Source organism: Stigmatopora nigra, chromosome 9 (assembly GCF_051989575.1).
Source record: "Stigmatopora nigra isolate UIUO_SnigA chromosome 9, RoL_Snig_1.1, whole genome shotgun sequence".
Lineage (NCBI taxonomy): Eukaryota > Metazoa > Chordata > Actinopteri > Syngnathiformes > Syngnathidae > Stigmatopora > Stigmatopora nigra.
The window spans coordinates 4,621,594-4,638,742 of NC_135516.1; the positions used below are offsets into that span (position 1 = coordinate 4,621,594).

The 17,149-nt window shown below is 37.2% G+C and overlaps 3 protein-coding genes across 3 annotated transcripts; 2 read left to right on the forward strand and 1 right to left on the reverse strand.

The window, feature by feature from the left end:
- Nucleotides 1-966: 966 nt before the first annotated feature.
- abhd4 (abhydrolase domain containing 4, N-acyl phospholipase B) lies at nucleotides 967-5,689 on the reverse strand. The gene is made up of 8 exons (XM_077725140.1): nucleotides 5,282-5,689; nucleotides 4,931-5,016; nucleotides 4,260-4,364; nucleotides 3,381-3,669; nucleotides 2,598-2,785; nucleotides 2,400-2,511; nucleotides 1,872-2,058; nucleotides 967-1,456 (listed from the first exon to the last, which is right to left on the reverse strand). The coding sequence occupies exons 1-8, from the start codon at nucleotides 5,338-5,340 to the stop codon at nucleotides 1,367-1,369; spliced, it is 1,116 nt and encodes a 371-aa protein (XP_077581266.1). The 5' UTR covers nucleotides 5,341-5,689; the 3' UTR covers nucleotides 967-1,366.
- Nucleotides 5,690-6,225: 536 nt separating this feature from the next.
- Nucleotides 6,226-7,979, forward strand: dad1 (defender against cell death 1). Its single transcript, XM_077724397.1, has 3 exons — nucleotides 6,226-6,519; nucleotides 7,464-7,633; nucleotides 7,803-7,979. Exons 1-2 carry the CDS (start codon nucleotides 6,309-6,311, stop codon nucleotides 7,592-7,594), a joined length of 342 nt encoding a protein of 113 aa, XP_077580523.1. The 5' UTR covers nucleotides 6,226-6,308; the 3' UTR covers nucleotides 7,595-7,633; nucleotides 7,803-7,979.
- A 464-nt stretch (nucleotides 7,980-8,443) lies between these two features.
- nop9 (NOP9 nucleolar protein) lies at nucleotides 8,444-15,313 on the forward strand. The gene is made up of 12 exons (XM_077725239.1): nucleotides 8,444-8,542; nucleotides 8,818-9,072; nucleotides 10,150-10,386; nucleotides 11,477-11,653; nucleotides 11,763-11,870; nucleotides 13,001-13,142; nucleotides 13,214-13,406; nucleotides 13,487-13,627; nucleotides 13,748-13,867; nucleotides 14,016-14,228; nucleotides 14,861-14,966; nucleotides 15,055-15,313. Exons 2-12 carry the CDS (start codon nucleotides 8,847-8,849, stop codon nucleotides 15,207-15,209), a joined length of 1,818 nt encoding a protein of 605 aa, XP_077581365.1. The 5' UTR covers nucleotides 8,444-8,542; nucleotides 8,818-8,846; the 3' UTR covers nucleotides 15,210-15,313.
- The last annotated feature ends 1,836 nt before the right edge of the window (nucleotides 15,314-17,149 follow it).

Genomic DNA, 17,149 nt, shown 5'->3' on the forward strand with positions numbered 1-17,149 from the left:
GATTTATAATTATACTAGTGTATTCAATTATTTTTGGTCACTAAAAAACCCAAGACTCATTCAAATGAGCTGTAATTCCTAAAGCATGACCATGATTGGGTTAAACATACTCAAACTAAAGCTAAAATTGTATAGTTAAAAGACATCCTGTATGTTTAATTTCTACTCCATTGCCTTGGTGTTTAAAGACAAAAGATGAAAGTTGTGTTTAATTTCCCCAAATTTATGGATCTGACTGTATAAGGCAAGTAAGAATGGGCAAAAAAACTAACAAGCTTACTTGTGTTTAATTCTTACATACAAATGACAAATAATTCATAAAAATATGGTTGTTAACTTTGTGTCAAAATGTTATTTCTTTAGTGTTATCCTATGAAAATATGTAATAATAATATGCAGAAATAGGTTAGGGTGTATACTCACTTTCTGAAATACAGAATTCTCACCATTATGTGAAACAGATGTTTACAAGTGATTTTGTTTCCTCAAGCTGATCTCCCATCCAAAATGGCCCATACTATGAGAAGTTGTCCAAGAAAATATCCATTTACCACAAGTCACCAGCCATCAAAACACAGTCGAACAAACGAGAAGCTCAAAAAAGCCAGTCATTTAATATACCCGGGTGTATTAAATGGCAAAATACGGTACCTGAAGAATGCCACTGCAATCTAGTGGTAGAGGTTAATATTACAAAATTTCTTTAGCGACTGAAGTTTACTTTAGTTGTGCATACTGAAAATGTGTTTTGGTGTCAATCAATCAATCCCTAATAAGACATTCTTCAAGCCTTGCATGTAATACAATATTTGGGGCACAAGAACAGATGATTTGGATGCAAATCTGCCAGTAATCTTTACAAAGCTTAGTGCTGTATTGCTTAAAGATGAAATGATATTATGGAAGATACTTTCAGAATTTATATATCTATTTTAACATTACTTTCAAATATTCTCACATCCAAAATAATTCAAATGTTTTGTTTATTGGTACAAAAATTTGTCACAAGCAAAACGTGATCTTCAGCAATTTTCAAACAAAAACAACATTTTATACATTAAGCATTTTTTTACATGGCAAAATTATAGTATTTCAATATTACAGTAATCATCTGTGAAATCTAATCTTCTGTCTAACTCAAGAAACAGCAACAATATAGTTTGCTGCTACAGGAGTTGAATTCAGTGTCTTAATTAGGTTTAAAAAGTTCTAAAACAACAATGAAAACAAACAAAAAATCAAAGTAGTGATAGTATATAACTGAATAAATTACTCCAATAAGATCAGGAAAACACACGATTTTTACAGAAGAAGCTGATTATATATTGTACATGCAGAAACCTGAAGTATTATTCATACAAAACATTCAGTTAACTAAGTTGCATATATTTTCTACCACACTGTTGAACTTCTCCGGTTGATCGGCATACACATGGTGTGAAGCATTGTTTATTATCTGTAGAATGAGGGGGAAAAATCACATAGTATATATAATATCAGCAAGAAATATGACTAAATACTTACTCGAAGTAACAACAACCACATTATAGTCATCCCAAGTCTAAATAGGAAGTCCCGTTAAAATAATTGTTTTGAGACAGCCAATGAAAGCTCAATAGAGTGTAGCGAGGTTCAATGCATCTGCGACAATATTTTCAAAATAAAAAAATGGATAAGGAAATGCGTTTACTTTTTAGGGGATTTCGTAACTTGGATCTTTTTCGCATCTCGAGGCACTAATTTGCATATAACGAGCTTTCGTAACTTGAAAATGTCATACCAAGAGGCATTCGTAAGTAGAGGTATGACCGTACAGTTAAATAACACCAAAATTGAATTCTATGACAACTGTCACCTAACTGGATACTCACCAGCACTTTGGTACAAGCAGGGCCCCTAACCTGGGTCACTTTGTCCCCAGAGGAACTATCAACCCACGACTGGGCTCCATATAGCATGGTTAGTGGCATAGAGCTGGGTAGGAGATGGACCCGCTGCAGCATAGGTTTTTTGGCCCAACCTAAAGACTCAGCCATGGCCCGGAAACCTATTTCGCCACTGGGAACAGAGAATAATTGTTTTTTTCTACTACCATTGTATGAAAATGATTGATTCATACTTCTTTTTGTCTGAAGCTTAGGCTAGTCATTTTTGGCTCCAGAAAGATATCGCTGCAAATGATCTTTCTTTTGTTATGTGACTGGAGCAAATGGGAAATGCCATTTTGGAAGGCTAGAGTTCTATTACCATGGGGAGTAGTGAGGTCTGTCCAAAAAGACCATGATTCTTCTCAGTGTTTTTCTTTAGTCAGTTTTGACAGGCTTATTTACACCAAACTGATAGCTCAGAATTGCACTGCAATGTAATTGTATGCCGATAAATTGAGTCTGTCGAAATACCTTGGAGGCTGTGCGTTACAGTGGTAGATGTACTGCGTCATTGTGTCATCATCAAACAAATCTTCAAATTTTCTTTTGAAATCAGGACGAAATCGATTCACTAATCCAGGACCTGAATAAACAACACACTGTTTACTCAAAAAGTGTGTCTCATGCTGCAAACAACGCTTGTTCACATTGTAGAATATTACGTCTCACCCCATGGGCCTGCAGCTCTAATGACGGCCAGAGGGTTGAAGAGGGATACTACGGAAACAATTGCTTTCACCCAGCGAGGTGGAGATGGCCTCTTAACCAACTCTGTGGATTGACCCGGTACCTCCTGACTCTGGATCTGTGGTCTCTCGGGGAAACCCCAAGGATCAACCAGGATAAGATGGGAAACTCTAAAAGACAGCAAAATACTTAATACTGTTGCACTAGTTATTTATATTGTATTTTTTTTAACTGCATAAAAAAAATCTAAGAAAATGTACCATGTAGCAAGATTATATACTAAAAAGGGGGGGCACACAGAATCGTTGCCATGGTTGAATACAAAACATGAAATATGTGGATGCGATAACAGAAAATTGGATGAATACCATGCTAATTTCAAAATTCTTTTTTAATAATACATTAAAATATTTTTTCTAAATTTTACCAATTTCATCACACGCAGCTCCTGGATATGATGACAATTAGGCTTTTGTCGAGTCAATGATGATGACAAAGCCTTTGTCTGATTATTATTATATTAATTGTAACATATTGCAGGACAAAATATTCCACAAAAGGCCAGAGTGAGTGCAGGTTTTCATTCCAACCCATAAAAAGGAAACATTTTCACCAATGTGGTGTCCTACAAGTGCAATCAGTGGTTTGCAGTCAAGTGCTTCTTGTTTTCTGCAGAAATCTCATTGGTCAAAGTGTCTGTGCTGGATTGGTTTGCCCACCCCTGTAACTAGGATGTGTTATCAATTTTAGAATTTGTTATATTACCTTGAAGGGTATTGGATGGCATAAGATGTAGCAAGGTAACCACCCAAGCTATGGCCCAACAGAATCATGTTCTCCAAACCTACAGACTGCCTCCACTGCTCTATGGAGCTGACAAACTGCTCCTCTGCTTTGGCTGCATCAGAAGGGAAAGAAGGTCGGGAGCTCCTACCGAAGCCAAGGAGGTCGAAGGCATAAACTGGTCGTGATCGGCTCAGGGCATCCAAATTTCTAATCCAAAGGCCTACTCCTCCTCCAAAACCATGGACCATCACCAATGGCATTTTTTGATCTAAGACAACAACTACAAGTTAATTTCAAAACAAATATTTAGCATTCTCTTAAAATGTATGGTGTCACAAACAATGTCGCAATTTTGGTAAGAAAAGTAAAAAAAGGTTAATGAGTTATATGAGTAGTAGTATAAGTACTACATTAAATATGGATAATATTTTCACAATGAAGAGTGGGTATGGGCGTGGGTAGGGGCGCGGGTATAGGCGCGGGTGTGGGCGTGGGTACGGGCGCGGGTCTGGGCGCGGCACTGGGCGCGGGTCTGGGCGCGGGTCTGGGCGCGGGTCTGGGCGTGGGTATGGGCGTGGGTATGGGCGTGGGTATGGGCGTGGGTATGGGCGTGGGTATGGCCGTGGGTATGGGCGTGGGTATGGCCGTGGGTATGGGCGTGCTATGGGCGTGCTATGGGCGTGGGTATGGGCGTGGGTATGGGCGTGGGTATGGGCGTGGGTATAGGCGTGGGTATGGGCGTGGGTATGGGCGTGGGTATGGGCGTGGGTATGGGCGTGGGTATGGGCGCGGGTATGGGCGTGGGCATGGGCATGGGCATGGGTATAGGTATACGTATGCATATATGGAGTTGATTACCTTTCTCTACAGATTTTGATTGGAGTTTGTTTGTAAGGTTTAGCGTCCATATTCGATCCTGGTTTGGAAGTGTCACAAACCTCGCCCAGAGATTATTTTGAATACCTATAACCGGACAAAGGAAGAAAAAAATTATTTGAGGGGAAGGGCAGCTCAGATGCGTGATTAACAAAAAAAGTGTGCCAAAATGAAACCTTTGGAATTCATCATTTAATCAGTAAAATCTGTATGTATCTCGCTTTGTGTGTTTTTGTGTGTACGTGTATGTGTGTATGTGTGTGTATGTATGTGTGTGTATGTGTGTGTATGTGTGTGTGTGTGTGTTTGTGTGTATGTGTGTGTATGTGTGTGTATGTGTGTGTATGTGTGTGTATGTGTGTGCACATGTTTACATGTGTTGGTTTATTTGCAATGCGGAGCAATATTATATTGCATTACTATTTTGTCACATGACGGAGAAATTAGGAGGCGGGTTAGGGTACTTAAAGTTAAGTAGTTTTTTGCTCACCAAAAAATGTAAAACATATCTGTCATGAACCATTTTGTTATAATCGGTGAAAGTGTCATTGCCCATAGAACTAATACTTAACATTGTAAAACATTTTTTCTATCATGTAGGAAAGAAAAGAAAAATAAGTATGATCATACAAATGACAGAAACATCATCATACAGGTCAGAATCTTGCTCTCTGTAGCCTTCAAAAGGGACATGGATGTTGGACGCCAGGAAGGCAACCAGCTCCAGCTAGAATTCGGCCTGAAAAAAAAAACAAAATAAAAAGATTAACACTTCTGATCAGTACCTGATAATGGCCAGTGATCTCCAAACTATTTCACAGAGACCCTCAATGTGTCCAACAGTCATTGCAGCCAGGCAAGACAAACATTGTAGTAGTTCAAAAAGGTTGTGAAACACTGACCCTGATAAATTCAGAAATTGAAATATTGCTCCCAAAGACAGCGTCTGACGTATTCACACTATATAGTACAACATGGGACATTTAGGTTACTTTTAACCTTACCCGGTTTCGCAGTCACTTTGCAACGTTGCCACAGAGGTAGTCGGAGGAGCAGGATCCATTCACATAGGTATACTGGTGACTACATACAGCATTAAGTAAAGTTTTTCGAGTAATTTCGACTTCGTATACCTGTCAGTCGAGCTCGTGGACTGCCGATTGCAATGTTTTGTAACTTGCATCCTTGAGTCAGCTGACCTAGTACACAGCTGACAAATAATACATGGATTCACGCGCCTTCGTTTTTAAAAAGCCTTGATCGCTAGTTGAACGTATTCTTTAACATGACATTTGAGAAACTGTTACACTATAGTGATTTTCTTACACCAATATAACTGAATATTATACAAATACTCTAAAGATGTCCTTTTGTTGGACTTTTAAATTAGTAAGTCAGTGGGATATCTGTTTTTATGTGGATCTATGTTTTTGAGACACCTACCACTATTTGGTTCCTACTCTGAGACTGACCGGTCGGAATTCATTTTTTGTTGCACTATCTGCATTTCTGTCTTAAAAGTCAGTATATAATCCTAGATGTTTGTTACATGTGATGAGTAACAGAAGTAGCCGTCTTCCCTTCTCAGCCGTTTTGCAACAGACTGATTTACCAAACAACGCAAAAAATACTACATTATCCTCTACTTCTTTAAAATGTCTGTAAAGTGATTTTTTTCATTATTTTTTAGATGCACTATATGTATTTATTTCATATTTATAACTATTTTGTTTGTAATTAAAATCATGCATGAACCATTATCACCTTATTACAGTATGTTATTAGTGAAAGAATGTGCAAACATGTATTTTAATGGATGCAATGGCTCATTTTACATCCACTACAATAAAAATCCAATAGAAAAGTATTCTGACGCAAGGTGGCCATCACATACTTGCGCCTTGAATCTGCATTTACACATCTAGCCTCCCATAGTTGACATCTATTGTTTCTGACACGTCACTTTTATCACGGACAGAGCACACTGTTACTGCACTAGACCAAAATAACTAAAATATTGACCAAGCAACCATGTCGGCTTCGGTTGTTTCTGTAATTTCTCGTTTTCTTGAAGAATATTCCACTACGACTTCCAATAAATTGAAAGTAGTAGATGCATATTTGTTGTACATCTTGCTGACGGGAGCGCTGCAGTTCCTCTACTGTTTGCTAGTTGGGACGTTCCCTTTCAACAGTTTTCTTTCTGGTTTCATCTCTTGTGTTGGTTCTTTCATTCTCGCAGGTAAGCATTGAGTAGTTCATTCTTCTCTCGATGCGAGATTGTTGCAGTACTTTATTCTTTTCGATTCGGACTAGGCATCTGTGTTCTGTTCTGTCTTGACTAGCTTAAATAAAGTTAGCATCAATTGCAACGATTCACGCCAATTTGGCGACGATTAACTTGTCGTTATCTAAACTGTCTTAACACGTGTATGAGAACGTATCAAACTAGCTGAATTTTGAGCCCCTGGATCAAGAAAAAATAGTGACCATACCTGTCAACCTAATACTAAATCTGTATGAATGGCTACAAAACTCCTTATGTATGGACTTCAGCATCATTATTTGAATCAGAAAAGAGAAATAACATTTAAACACACTATTATTGTGTGACACACAAAATACACTTCAGTCATTAATGTAATCACGAAATAATGTGTATAATAATATTTGAAAAGAACTATTACTTTACATGATTGGCATTGTACTTTGAAACTGCCTTCCTTGCCAAGTTCAAATGTTCTTCATATGGCTTAAAAAAAGCAACATCCCAACATGTTCATTTTTTATTGTAACAAGGAGGTAAGGGTCTTTTTCTGTTAATTATTTCCTAAACTCATTTTGAATTTTCTGGACTAAGCTGAAGACGCGCTCTCTTTTTGGCTCCATGCTTTTTCATTACCACCCATTCAATAGAATTTTGCGATTGGGAGATTTATGAAACTAAAGGAAGCTCTTATAGACAGTCTATAAAAGCTTCCACCTAACCACTAACCGCTACACTGATCTATAATATAAGTAATAATTGATTGTACAGTTATCCACACTGAGGAATTGGGCAATGATGATTTTGCCCACTGGTTTTACAATTGAATTATTAAATGAATCATAACAAAATATGAACCTTTAACTGAAAATATAACAAATCAAATCAGTCCTAACTGTGTATGTCTTCTCTCTCTTTAGTGTGTCTTCGTATCCAGATCAATCCACAGAACAAGGGAGACTTCCTGTCAATCTCACCAGAAAGAGCCTTTGCTGACTTTCTGTTCGCTCACACAGTCCTGCACCTGGTCGTCATGAACTTCATTGGTTGAACATATTTCCAAGAGAAGCTGTCTCCCTTTGTTTTGAAGGTGTGTTTTTGACTCATTCTTACAACATTTACAATGATCACAACTTCACAAATTGTCAGAATGGACCCAAAATAATGCAAGTAAGTTTTTGGGTGAGCTGCTTTTTCATAAAAATGTACTTCAACTTTAAATGTAAATCAACTTTTTTGTTTCATTTGTTTCCTCACAGATGCAGACGAGGAGATTCATGACACAAACCCACACCTGCTTTTGTACCCCTGATTGAGAAATTTGCCCTGATCAATATCACATTCACAGTATCTTACAAACCATGGTGGAATCCATTTTTTTCATGTTTGAATTTCTTTTGTTGCAAAGAAATACAAAAATAACAACTTTGAAATGAGCACTGTGTCCTTTGAATTTTTTAGATTAGATTCAACTTTATTCATCTCGTAACGGTCTTTAAAACCATCAAATTATTACACATAACCTAAACATAAGTAAGAAAAAGATTATATCTGATTTGAAAAAAAATGCAGCATCAAATTCTTACACATAACCTACACATAAGAAAGAAAAAGATGACGAAGGATTTAAAAAAAAATTGCAGTACTCAGAGAAAAATTGTCCTGCTGTAATGAAACATAATCCAAAAGCAATAGGGAAGACAGACACACTAGTACTGATGACTATTTTTTAAATTAAATTCAATCCTCATGAATAGTATTATTTCATTGTATATGTATGTGTATATGTATATATTTACATACATTTTAACACATATACACGTATACATATATACATATACAAATACAAAATATAAAAGGACTGGGAGGTGTGCAATTGGGAAACTTTACCTACGCCAATGCTATAGGTGGCAGCAGCTTGCAATTTTGTAAATAAAAGAATCAGAAGAACATTTTCCCTGACAAGCGGAAGTAATCTTGTTTAGCTCACATGCACCACGTGAGTATTTTTGTACCAGTATTTTTAAATATATATATCCCAGGCTAACTTGACGAAGCAAAATAATCGCAGCGATACATTTAAAAACAAATTTTGAGCCCAGAATTTCTCTGGAACCTATGTGGACTTCTAAATACGTATTACGTTTGTACTAAGGTTTCTCTAAGTTGTCATTGCATTCTTACTCATCGTTTTGAAAGTATTATCTTACCTGAGAAAAACTATCATCGCATTAAAAAAAAGGTCAAAAGGTATTTTATGGTTTCTATTGTCAGGGCTCTAAACTGCACGGTCTACTCAAAGGATGCTGGAAAAGAACGAGGCTAAGCCGATGATACACTTAAAACGTGGCAATGCAAAAAGAAACCTGAATGCAGGGCATGGAGGACAGAACAAAAGGAAGAAGACTCGACATTGGACAGAGGCAGAAGGAGGTGGTCGATCACAACACCTTGACCCAGAGAGTGTTGGTTATTACCGACGTGTCGGGGAGAGATTGAACGAAAAATTTGAAGATGCTGAGGAGAAAGGTGAGGGTGATTTCTTTCACTTCATTTGTCTAGGAAGGGTTTCTTTCAATTCATTAATGTGATCTTTTAAAAAATATACTAATTATTTAATTAATTTGATTAATCACATTTGTATTCCTTAACCAAATTCTCGAAATGCTATTTGAAAAAGTTTTAGTTGATAATATAATCAAATTTTATCCTCAGACTTGAATATTGTTCACTATTCAAGGACTTTTTTAAAATGTGTGTGTGTTTTCCTGTTTATAAATTACTTGCAGGCAGCCCGGTGGATTGAGTGGTTAGCTCTGGGGCCCTGGGTTCAAATCCACGTCAGTCTAACTATGTCCTTCCCGGCCTGAGTGGATTTTTTCTGGGTACTCTGGTTTCCTCCGACATTCCAATGGCATGCATGGTAGGCTGATTGGACACTCCAAATTGTCCCTAGGTATGAATGTGAGTGAATGGACTCCTCGTGGCCTACAATTGGTTGGCCAACGATTCAGTGTGTCCCACCTCTGACCCTAAGTCAGCTGGGATAGGCTTCAGCACCCCTCGCCACCCTAGTGGCTAATTTAAAAAATACTAGCATGCCCCTTTTAAAGAATTGTTCCATCACAGAGACTCGCAATGTTTGGGAGAGGTGCGCTTGAAATGCTTGGATTTTAATGCTTTGTTTTTAAGGTTCAAGAGTCAAATGCTTGGATTTTGTTAAATGCTTAGAAGTATTAGGTGCACAATATTTCTCAGTACCCTGCCTAAAATTATTAAATGAAGGAAAATAACATAAGTTTGCTTAATCACCACTTCATATTCATTTTGAAGTTCACTTTACATCCAGAATTTACCAATTGTCACGCCTCATATTATCGTCCCAAGGAACACAGCATTCGAGTCTGTGCCTTGGTAGTTTTGTGTTGTATCAAGCGTACTCTATACAAAAAGCTTTATTTAATTTAATTTCTGCATTAATTTTTAAAGGTAGTGAAAAAAATCGTGAAAATTAGTGTTGGAAGTTCCTAAAAATTGCTTGCAATTGTCTGTGGAAAAAGTGCATGAACCCTGTTCATATGTTACCGTTTTGTTTCTTTTCTGCAGAAATGTTTGTGGAAAATGTCTTGAGCGAAGTCAAAGGTAAAGCAAAAATGGTGGCAATGGATCGCACTGGAAGCAGCACGCTTGAGCGCTTGCTCCAGCTGTGCAGTCCCAAACAGGTGGCAAAATTAATGACTGAGCTGGGTGGAGAATCATGTTCAGACTTTAAGACAGTTTCTTGTGACCGTTGTGGTGGCCATGTAATGGAGAACACAGTCAGACAAGCGTCCAGGTTGACAGGTATGTTTGTTTGCTTCAATGCATCATATTCTGGTGTAACAGTTCTACTTTGTCATTTGTAGTTTTGTAAAACCACATTATTCTAAAATGCTAAACAGCAACATTTCATTGCTTATTTACAGCATGTAAACATGCTTAGTTTTTGCCTTTACCTTTTAGTTTACACAAAATGTTTGCAAGAGACACTGCAATACACTTCCTGTATTTTATATTTTTTCTTTTTAAATTGTCTTGATGCAGTTGGTTTCCTATTAGCTGTCTCCAAACACCTCGCTGGCCTCTCATTTGCAAGCAGGAAGCAGTGGCTCTCTAAAATATGCAAGTTTAGCGTATTTCAGAAGTCAGCCAGTATAGCAGAGTAGTCAGCCAAGTCAATGAGCAATTAGTCAGTCAAGATATGATACAAAATTGATATACCATATTTTCACCCCTATAGGGCACACTTAACCATATAAAACGTTCTCTAAAATGCACGGGTCGCCCAATCAGTCAGTGTGTCTTGTTTTTGCACTAAATTCAACATTTTGGATGACCCTGGCCGCTTGACTTTTAATAATTTAAAAAAATATTAATTCATATCAGGAATAAAATCAAGGAAATGAATTTCCAATAAGTGACGTTACGATAATCAAGGGAAGACTGTAGAGGTACCACTTTGTTTTACAATGTTTGTCTCTTCTGTTTTAATTTTGTCTGCCACCCTCAGAACATGTCATGTTGTAACAAAAAGGTATTTGTATCTCATGAGTTTTCTTTGCCAAAAACAGGCACAATTTATCTTGCTAGATCATTAGCTGAAGAAAATGATGATGGCCAATTGGAGCACATCATAGTGATTCGTACAAATAGGGTGAATGGAACTGCTACACCAACTGAGCTTTATTGGCAATAATTGGTGATACTTTCAAAATAAGAAGAAATATTAGGATTTCTACACAACAACAATTTAGATTACACACCTGAATTGTCTTTCCACACTTCCTAAAATTTAGAAAAGGAATTGTGTTCTCACAGTAAGAAAAAAAAAAGGCTAGCCATGATCAAGTCAATATGACATTTATGGAGGTGTTTGCTGTGTTTTTTTTTTCAGATAATGAAGACGAAGATCAGAGTAAAGACCTGGAGGTCCAGATATTGTCATTAAGTCAAGCGGTGAGAGAGAGCTGCCCAGTGTTCATCAAAGATATTTATGCCACACACGTGGTCCGCACACTTTTGCATGTGCTGGCAGGCTGTGTGGAAAGTCCCCGCACTGAATCACGTCCAGGTAAATAAAAATAATAACAAATAAATGAAAAATGCATAAAACATTATACACTTCCATTTAAGAATAACTACACAATGTTTAGCCTGTTTTTGTGTGCTTTTTTTACTAGGTGCTAAAGACCGCAACGCTTCTCCTCAGCTGACTGATTTTGAGATACCTACCACTTTTTGGTATGAGCTGATAAGCCTCACAGAGGCTTTGATAGAGAATGTAAAATGTGAGTCCCTTGTTAATAAATAATTAGGTCAATTTTTTTGGTTTTGCCCGGATCAAACATCTTGCTGTCCTTGGCAGAAGTCATTCTTGTACCTTGTAAAAATTTTAATTCGTACAATGCAGTCTGAACTACTTCAGGCATTTATAAATAGTTGCCGTATTTTCGGGAGTATTAGGGAAGATCCCGCGGGTAATACACCAGTGTGATTTATATATAAACAAATATAGTTTTTGTTTAAAATTCGGTGAGTGCAGTTTATATTAAGGTGCAGCTGCTTTCCAAAAATTACATAATTCTGTTGCAGCATAACTACATTGTACCAGTTAAATGAACAGGACATAATTAAACATTTAAAACAAATATACAGTAATTCCAATGATATAATATAAAGAACAAAGAAAGCACCATATTTTTTTTAGACTATAAATTGCACCATTTTTATAGTGTAGCTGTCCTGGTGAGTTGGACTCAAATGTGATTTATCGTTCAAGTTTTTTTTGCCAACAGCTTATTTTTTATTTATTTTTTTAGACTAAAGTTATCCAAAAACGTATTAATATGTAACAATAACAAGTGCCATTTTTTCTGTTGCTCCCTAATTTACTATACATTCAACATATCATTATACCATGTGTTTGGTTTCTGATAAATTAAAAAACTTCCCCCTAAAATTGCAAGTTGTCCCTTTTACCGAAAAGCTCATTCATTACTGGGCCAAATCATGGTAAGCATTAACGTCTAGGAATTACTGCAACCATAAGCCGTAGCCGCCCAAAAATGTACAAGAAAACTGTATTTGTTCATGAATATAGTTTAAGCCCACCTGTTCACATTGTATTATGAGATGGTTACACAAAACACTTTAGGCTTTAAGAATCCACAGCTTTAATATATAGGCACTGCAGAAATGTACTGTGTTGTTCTCTTAATTCTTTAGCAGTCACTATAGTTTGCAACAAAAAAAATGTTGCCAAGTTTGCAATATTGTTTACAATATGTAGGCAAGATACTGGTTATTTACAAAAGAATGTCTAACAGAAACATAATGGTGATTGGAGAATACAATGGTTTTCTAACGGAAACACAAAGATTTGAGTTTAATGACTGTCCTATGGTGTCTTTCTTCCCAGTAAGCATAACAGACTCGTGTGCCAGTGCAGTCTTCCAGACCATGTTGACCGTGAGTCACAGGAAACGGCCCAAACTTTGCAAAAAGCTCATTAAGCGCATCATGGCATATTTGACAAGTTGTCCATCTGCCCCAGGAGTTAGGTATAACTTCAATCTTTGTCTTGAGAGGACAGAATAGGAGAAGCATCTTCTTACTTTGCAATATTTTTTAGTCCGCTTCTGGTCTTCCTCAAGGACCAAGTTGCCAGTCGCCTAATTGAGACGATCATCCAGCTGTCATCCAGATCTATTCTCCGAGACCTTTACAAGATCCACCTCAAGGACTGCCTGGTCGACCTTGCTCGCCATCCAATCGCCAACTTCCCCATACAGAGGCTGACGGCATCTTTGGTCAAAACCAAACTGGTAGGATTAAAATAGTGACGATAAAAATTGAAGTATATGAATGCTACAACGACAGATATTTTTTTTTTCTACCTTCAAAGTTTCTGAAGTTATTCGATGAGATGGTCCAAGGTGTTGAAGCTATTTTGGCTGTTGGTCACATGGGTGTGATTGTGCAACTGACAGAAAGCTGCGCAGAAAGTGGAAAACGGCAAGATGAATTGATGCAATGTCTGCTAGCTGTAAGTGCCAATGATATTTTGGTATCAAAACCTTGGATGTTTGTTATGTTATGCCCTAGAGCTTTTTTTGGCATCATTCTGGATTTTTGGCAGTTTTAATTGTTTTGTGTGTTCCCACAGGCATTTCACTGTGCAGAGCCTGGCTCCCGACATGTCCATTGCCTCCCTCTCTTCATGTCCCTCATGACCTATGATGTCTACTACACCTCTAACAAAGCTGATGGTAGTGTGCAGACAGAGGTGAGCTGTCTTATTGAAGCTATTTCTTCCACATCGCCTGCACAAACCTGCTCCACTATGAGTTACAACCCTGGAAGAGGAAAATAAGACTCAAGACATTGAGCAGATGCCAGATGCACATTAGGATCCAAGCTTGTTTTGTGTCTAGGTCCCTCTTACCTCCGTGTGTTACCATGGATCCCGACTGGTGCAAGCACTAGCCAAGTTCAAGGATCGCTCAATCCTTCTCGAGAGTTTGCGGACGTTAACCCCAGAGGACCTCTTGACACTGGCGTGTGACCCCTTTGGTAGCCATGTGCTTCAGGCTCTCGTCACAACATCCAGCGACAAGGGAAGGGGCAAGATCCTCAGAAGGTTGAAGGTATGAGCGATTTGCCCTTGTTGATTAAGAGTTATTGAATTCTCTAGGCAGAGGTGGCAGCTCTACATGTAGTTCTAATCCAGAAGGAGTTACATAATGTGTTTCTTACATTTCTACACTTCCATCTCTCCATATTTCTTGATGATCTTAAAAATCTTATTCTGTATCAGTATTCTATATTTTGGCATTTTGTTCATAATCACTGGCATCCTTTGATGGTTTTGTATAAAATTATTTGTTAAACGGAATCTACATTTCAGAAACTTTAGTTTTTTGGAGGCCCGCAACAAGTAAATATTCCTGTGCCAGTCATAATGGCAAGTCAAAGACCACAACCCATTTTCAAAAAACAATTACACTGGTCAAAGGTTTGAAAGAGAACTGACCCATTTGAGCACTATCCAACTATAAAGATTTGTGAACAGCCTAGTTGCTGCAAGGTCTTAAAATGTTGAAAATTTGCAAATTTTTATCAAATGTCCTTAAGAAAAGTCACTGATTTTCAAGTGGTCTTCTCAAATTCCTTCAATATTCTCTTATTATCTTGTAAAATACTCTGTTCAGTTTCTTAATGTTCCGCACATCTGCAAATGGTCTGAAATATCATGTTAATCCCGCTATCCCACACCCAGGGTCAGTACGTCCGAATGGCATGCTCCAAGTTGGGCAGTAGAGTGCTGGAGGCCATATGGAACAGTGCATCTGTCGGTCATAGGCAAAGCATTGCAGAGGACCTCGGTAATATGATTCATGTGGGATATATTTTCAAGTTGATTTCTTTATGTACAGAATGTTAAATGAATGTCTCTCCTATTTTAACTTCCAGTGCCAAGTGAAAACCAGCTGAAGTCCGACCAATTTGCCCGGCATGTGTACTACAAATTCGCACTCTCTCATTTCATCCCCCGACGAGCACAGTGGCAGGAAATTCAATCCGGCGACTTTAAGAAGCGCAAACTTTTCAGTGATATTCTTGAGTAAAGTGAAGCATTCAGTCAATTCTGATCTCTACTATTCCAACATTTAACAAATAATTATTATTGAGCATTGTTTTGATGTTTTGAAATTAAACAGTTTCTATGATAGTTTGGTTATTGTTCTTATTGGTCAATGTGTGGTTGTTGTTTTTTTAAATAACTTGTCTTCCTAAAAAAAAGTGTGTGTGTGTGTGTGTGTGTGTATATATATATATATATATATATATATATATATATATATATATATATATATATATATATATATATATATATATATATATATATATATATATATATATATATATATATATATATATATATATATATATATATATATATATATATATATATATAAAAATGTGGAACTAGAGGTGTATATAATTATATATATATATATATATATATATATATATATATATATATATATATATATATATATATATATATATATATATATATATATATATATATATATATATATATATATATATATATATATATATATATATATATATATATATATATACATGCGTACGCATGTGTGCACTATTTATATAGTACACGTGTGTGTATTTATGTGTATATATATCTTTTATATTCCTCTAGTTAATTTTTAAGTCTGTGAACTCCAATATCTCCATTCATTTCACGGTAGAGGCTAAAGGTCCACAACATATACCTATCTCACACATAGATATAGATATATCAATTCTGTTGCGCTTGGTCTGGGTGAAATATACAATGATAATTGGCATTGTTCCCAGCCGGTTGTCATCATTTATTCATTCATTTTCTGAACTGCATATCCCAACAGGGTTGTGGGGGGTCCTGGAGACTATCTCAACTAACTACGGGCACCAGGCAGGAGACACCCTGTATTAGTGGCTAAACCAGACATGGCAAAACTACGGTCCGCTGGCCAAATACGGCCCGCTAGGCTTTTTAATCCGGCCCGCCAACGTTGTCCAAATATTTTTCCTTTTTTTCCCAAGATGGCAGCGTCACGCGGAAGCCAGTGGCAGTAGCTCTGTCCACTCGTATTTATTTTTCGTGTTTTACAGCCCTTCTATCTTTTTTTAATTACATTTTAATATTTCTTAATTCATTCCTTTTTATTTTACTTTGTACTTTATACTTTTTATTTTAATGATAAGTGATGAGTATGTTAATACTTTGGTCCTTTTTTTCTGTTTATGTTTCGTATGTACTGTTGACGGATGCAGTTTTTTTTAGATGTATCGTATCTTGTGCTGACCCGGCCCATCTGTCAAATTTTTAAAATCAATGTGGCCCCTGGGTCAAAAAGTTTGCCCACCCCTTGGCTAGACAATCGCAGTGAACAAGGAGAACGATTCACGCTCGCACTCATACCTAAGGAATTTGAGAGTTATCAACCAGCCTAGCCTGCATGTTTTTGGGATGTGGGAAGAAACCGGAAAAAAAGCATGCGGAGAACATGCAAACTCCACACAACCCCACGGAGAGCTGGAAGAAACCTACAATAATGATGTGGTCAAAAAGGAACCGGCTGTTGTGAGTCTAGAGTTTGGAGTAGAACGCATGACCTGCTGAGGACAGGGGGCATTATGAGGAATGGACAGGCGCAATCTAACAGTTTACCGAGAATGTGTGTGTGGGGGGAAGCTCTTGTTTTTGATGTGATTACATGCCGATGATAAAATGGTCCTGAATGGCAATGTCTGTCTATGTCTGTATAGTTCAAATCTCTATGGAAATGGTCATTATCATGTCATCTATTGCACCTGTAGTAATGTAATTGCTTTACATTACCCAAATCACTCTGTCGCCGGTACACCAGAAAGGTGTTTGGACATTGTCACCAGAGCAGAATTACAATAAAAATGAGTAAAATTGCTTTATGGTCCATCGTCATAGCAAATTAGATCGTTGTATTGGCGTGTCCTATGACAAGACTTTTTGAAA

What these genes read in the sequence shown, in the direction of transcription:
- abhd4 (XM_077725140.1), bottom strand. Translation starts at nt 5,340, where the DNA reads ATGGATCCTGCTCCTCCGACTACCTCTGTGGCAACGTTGCAAAGTGAC. An exon ending in TGTAACGCACAGCCTCCAAG is followed by an intron (nt 2,059 to 2,399) that starts GTATTTCGACAG and finishes CTCTGTTCCCAG; the next exon opens with TGGCGAAATAGGTTTCCGGG. An exon ending in CTGCTTGTACCAAAGTGCTG is followed by an intron (nt 1,457 to 1,871) that starts GTGAGTATCCAG and finishes CTCATTCTACAG; the next exon opens with ATAATAAACAATGCTTCACA.
- dad1 (XM_077724397.1), top strand. Translation starts at nt 6,309, where the DNA reads ATGTCGGCTTCGGTTGTTTCTGTAATTTCTCGTTTTCTTGAAGAATAT. An exon ending in TGGTTCTTTCATTCTCGCAG is followed by an intron (nt 6,520 to 7,463) that starts GTAAGCATTGAG and finishes CTCTCTCTTTAG; the next exon opens with TGTGTCTTCGTATCCAGATC.
- nop9 (XM_077725239.1), top strand. Translation starts at nt 8,847, where the DNA reads ATGCTGGAAAAGAACGAGGCTAAGCCGATGATACACTTAAAACGTGGC. An exon ending in ATGGTAGTGTGCAGACAGAG is followed by an intron (nt 13,868 to 14,015) that starts GTGAGCTGTCTT and finishes TTTTGTGTCTAG; the next exon opens with GTCCCTCTTACCTCCGTGTG. An exon ending in AAGCATTGCAGAGGACCTCG is followed by an intron (nt 14,967 to 15,054) that starts GTAATATGATTC and finishes TTTAACTTCCAG; the next exon opens with TGCCAAGTGAAAACCAGCTG.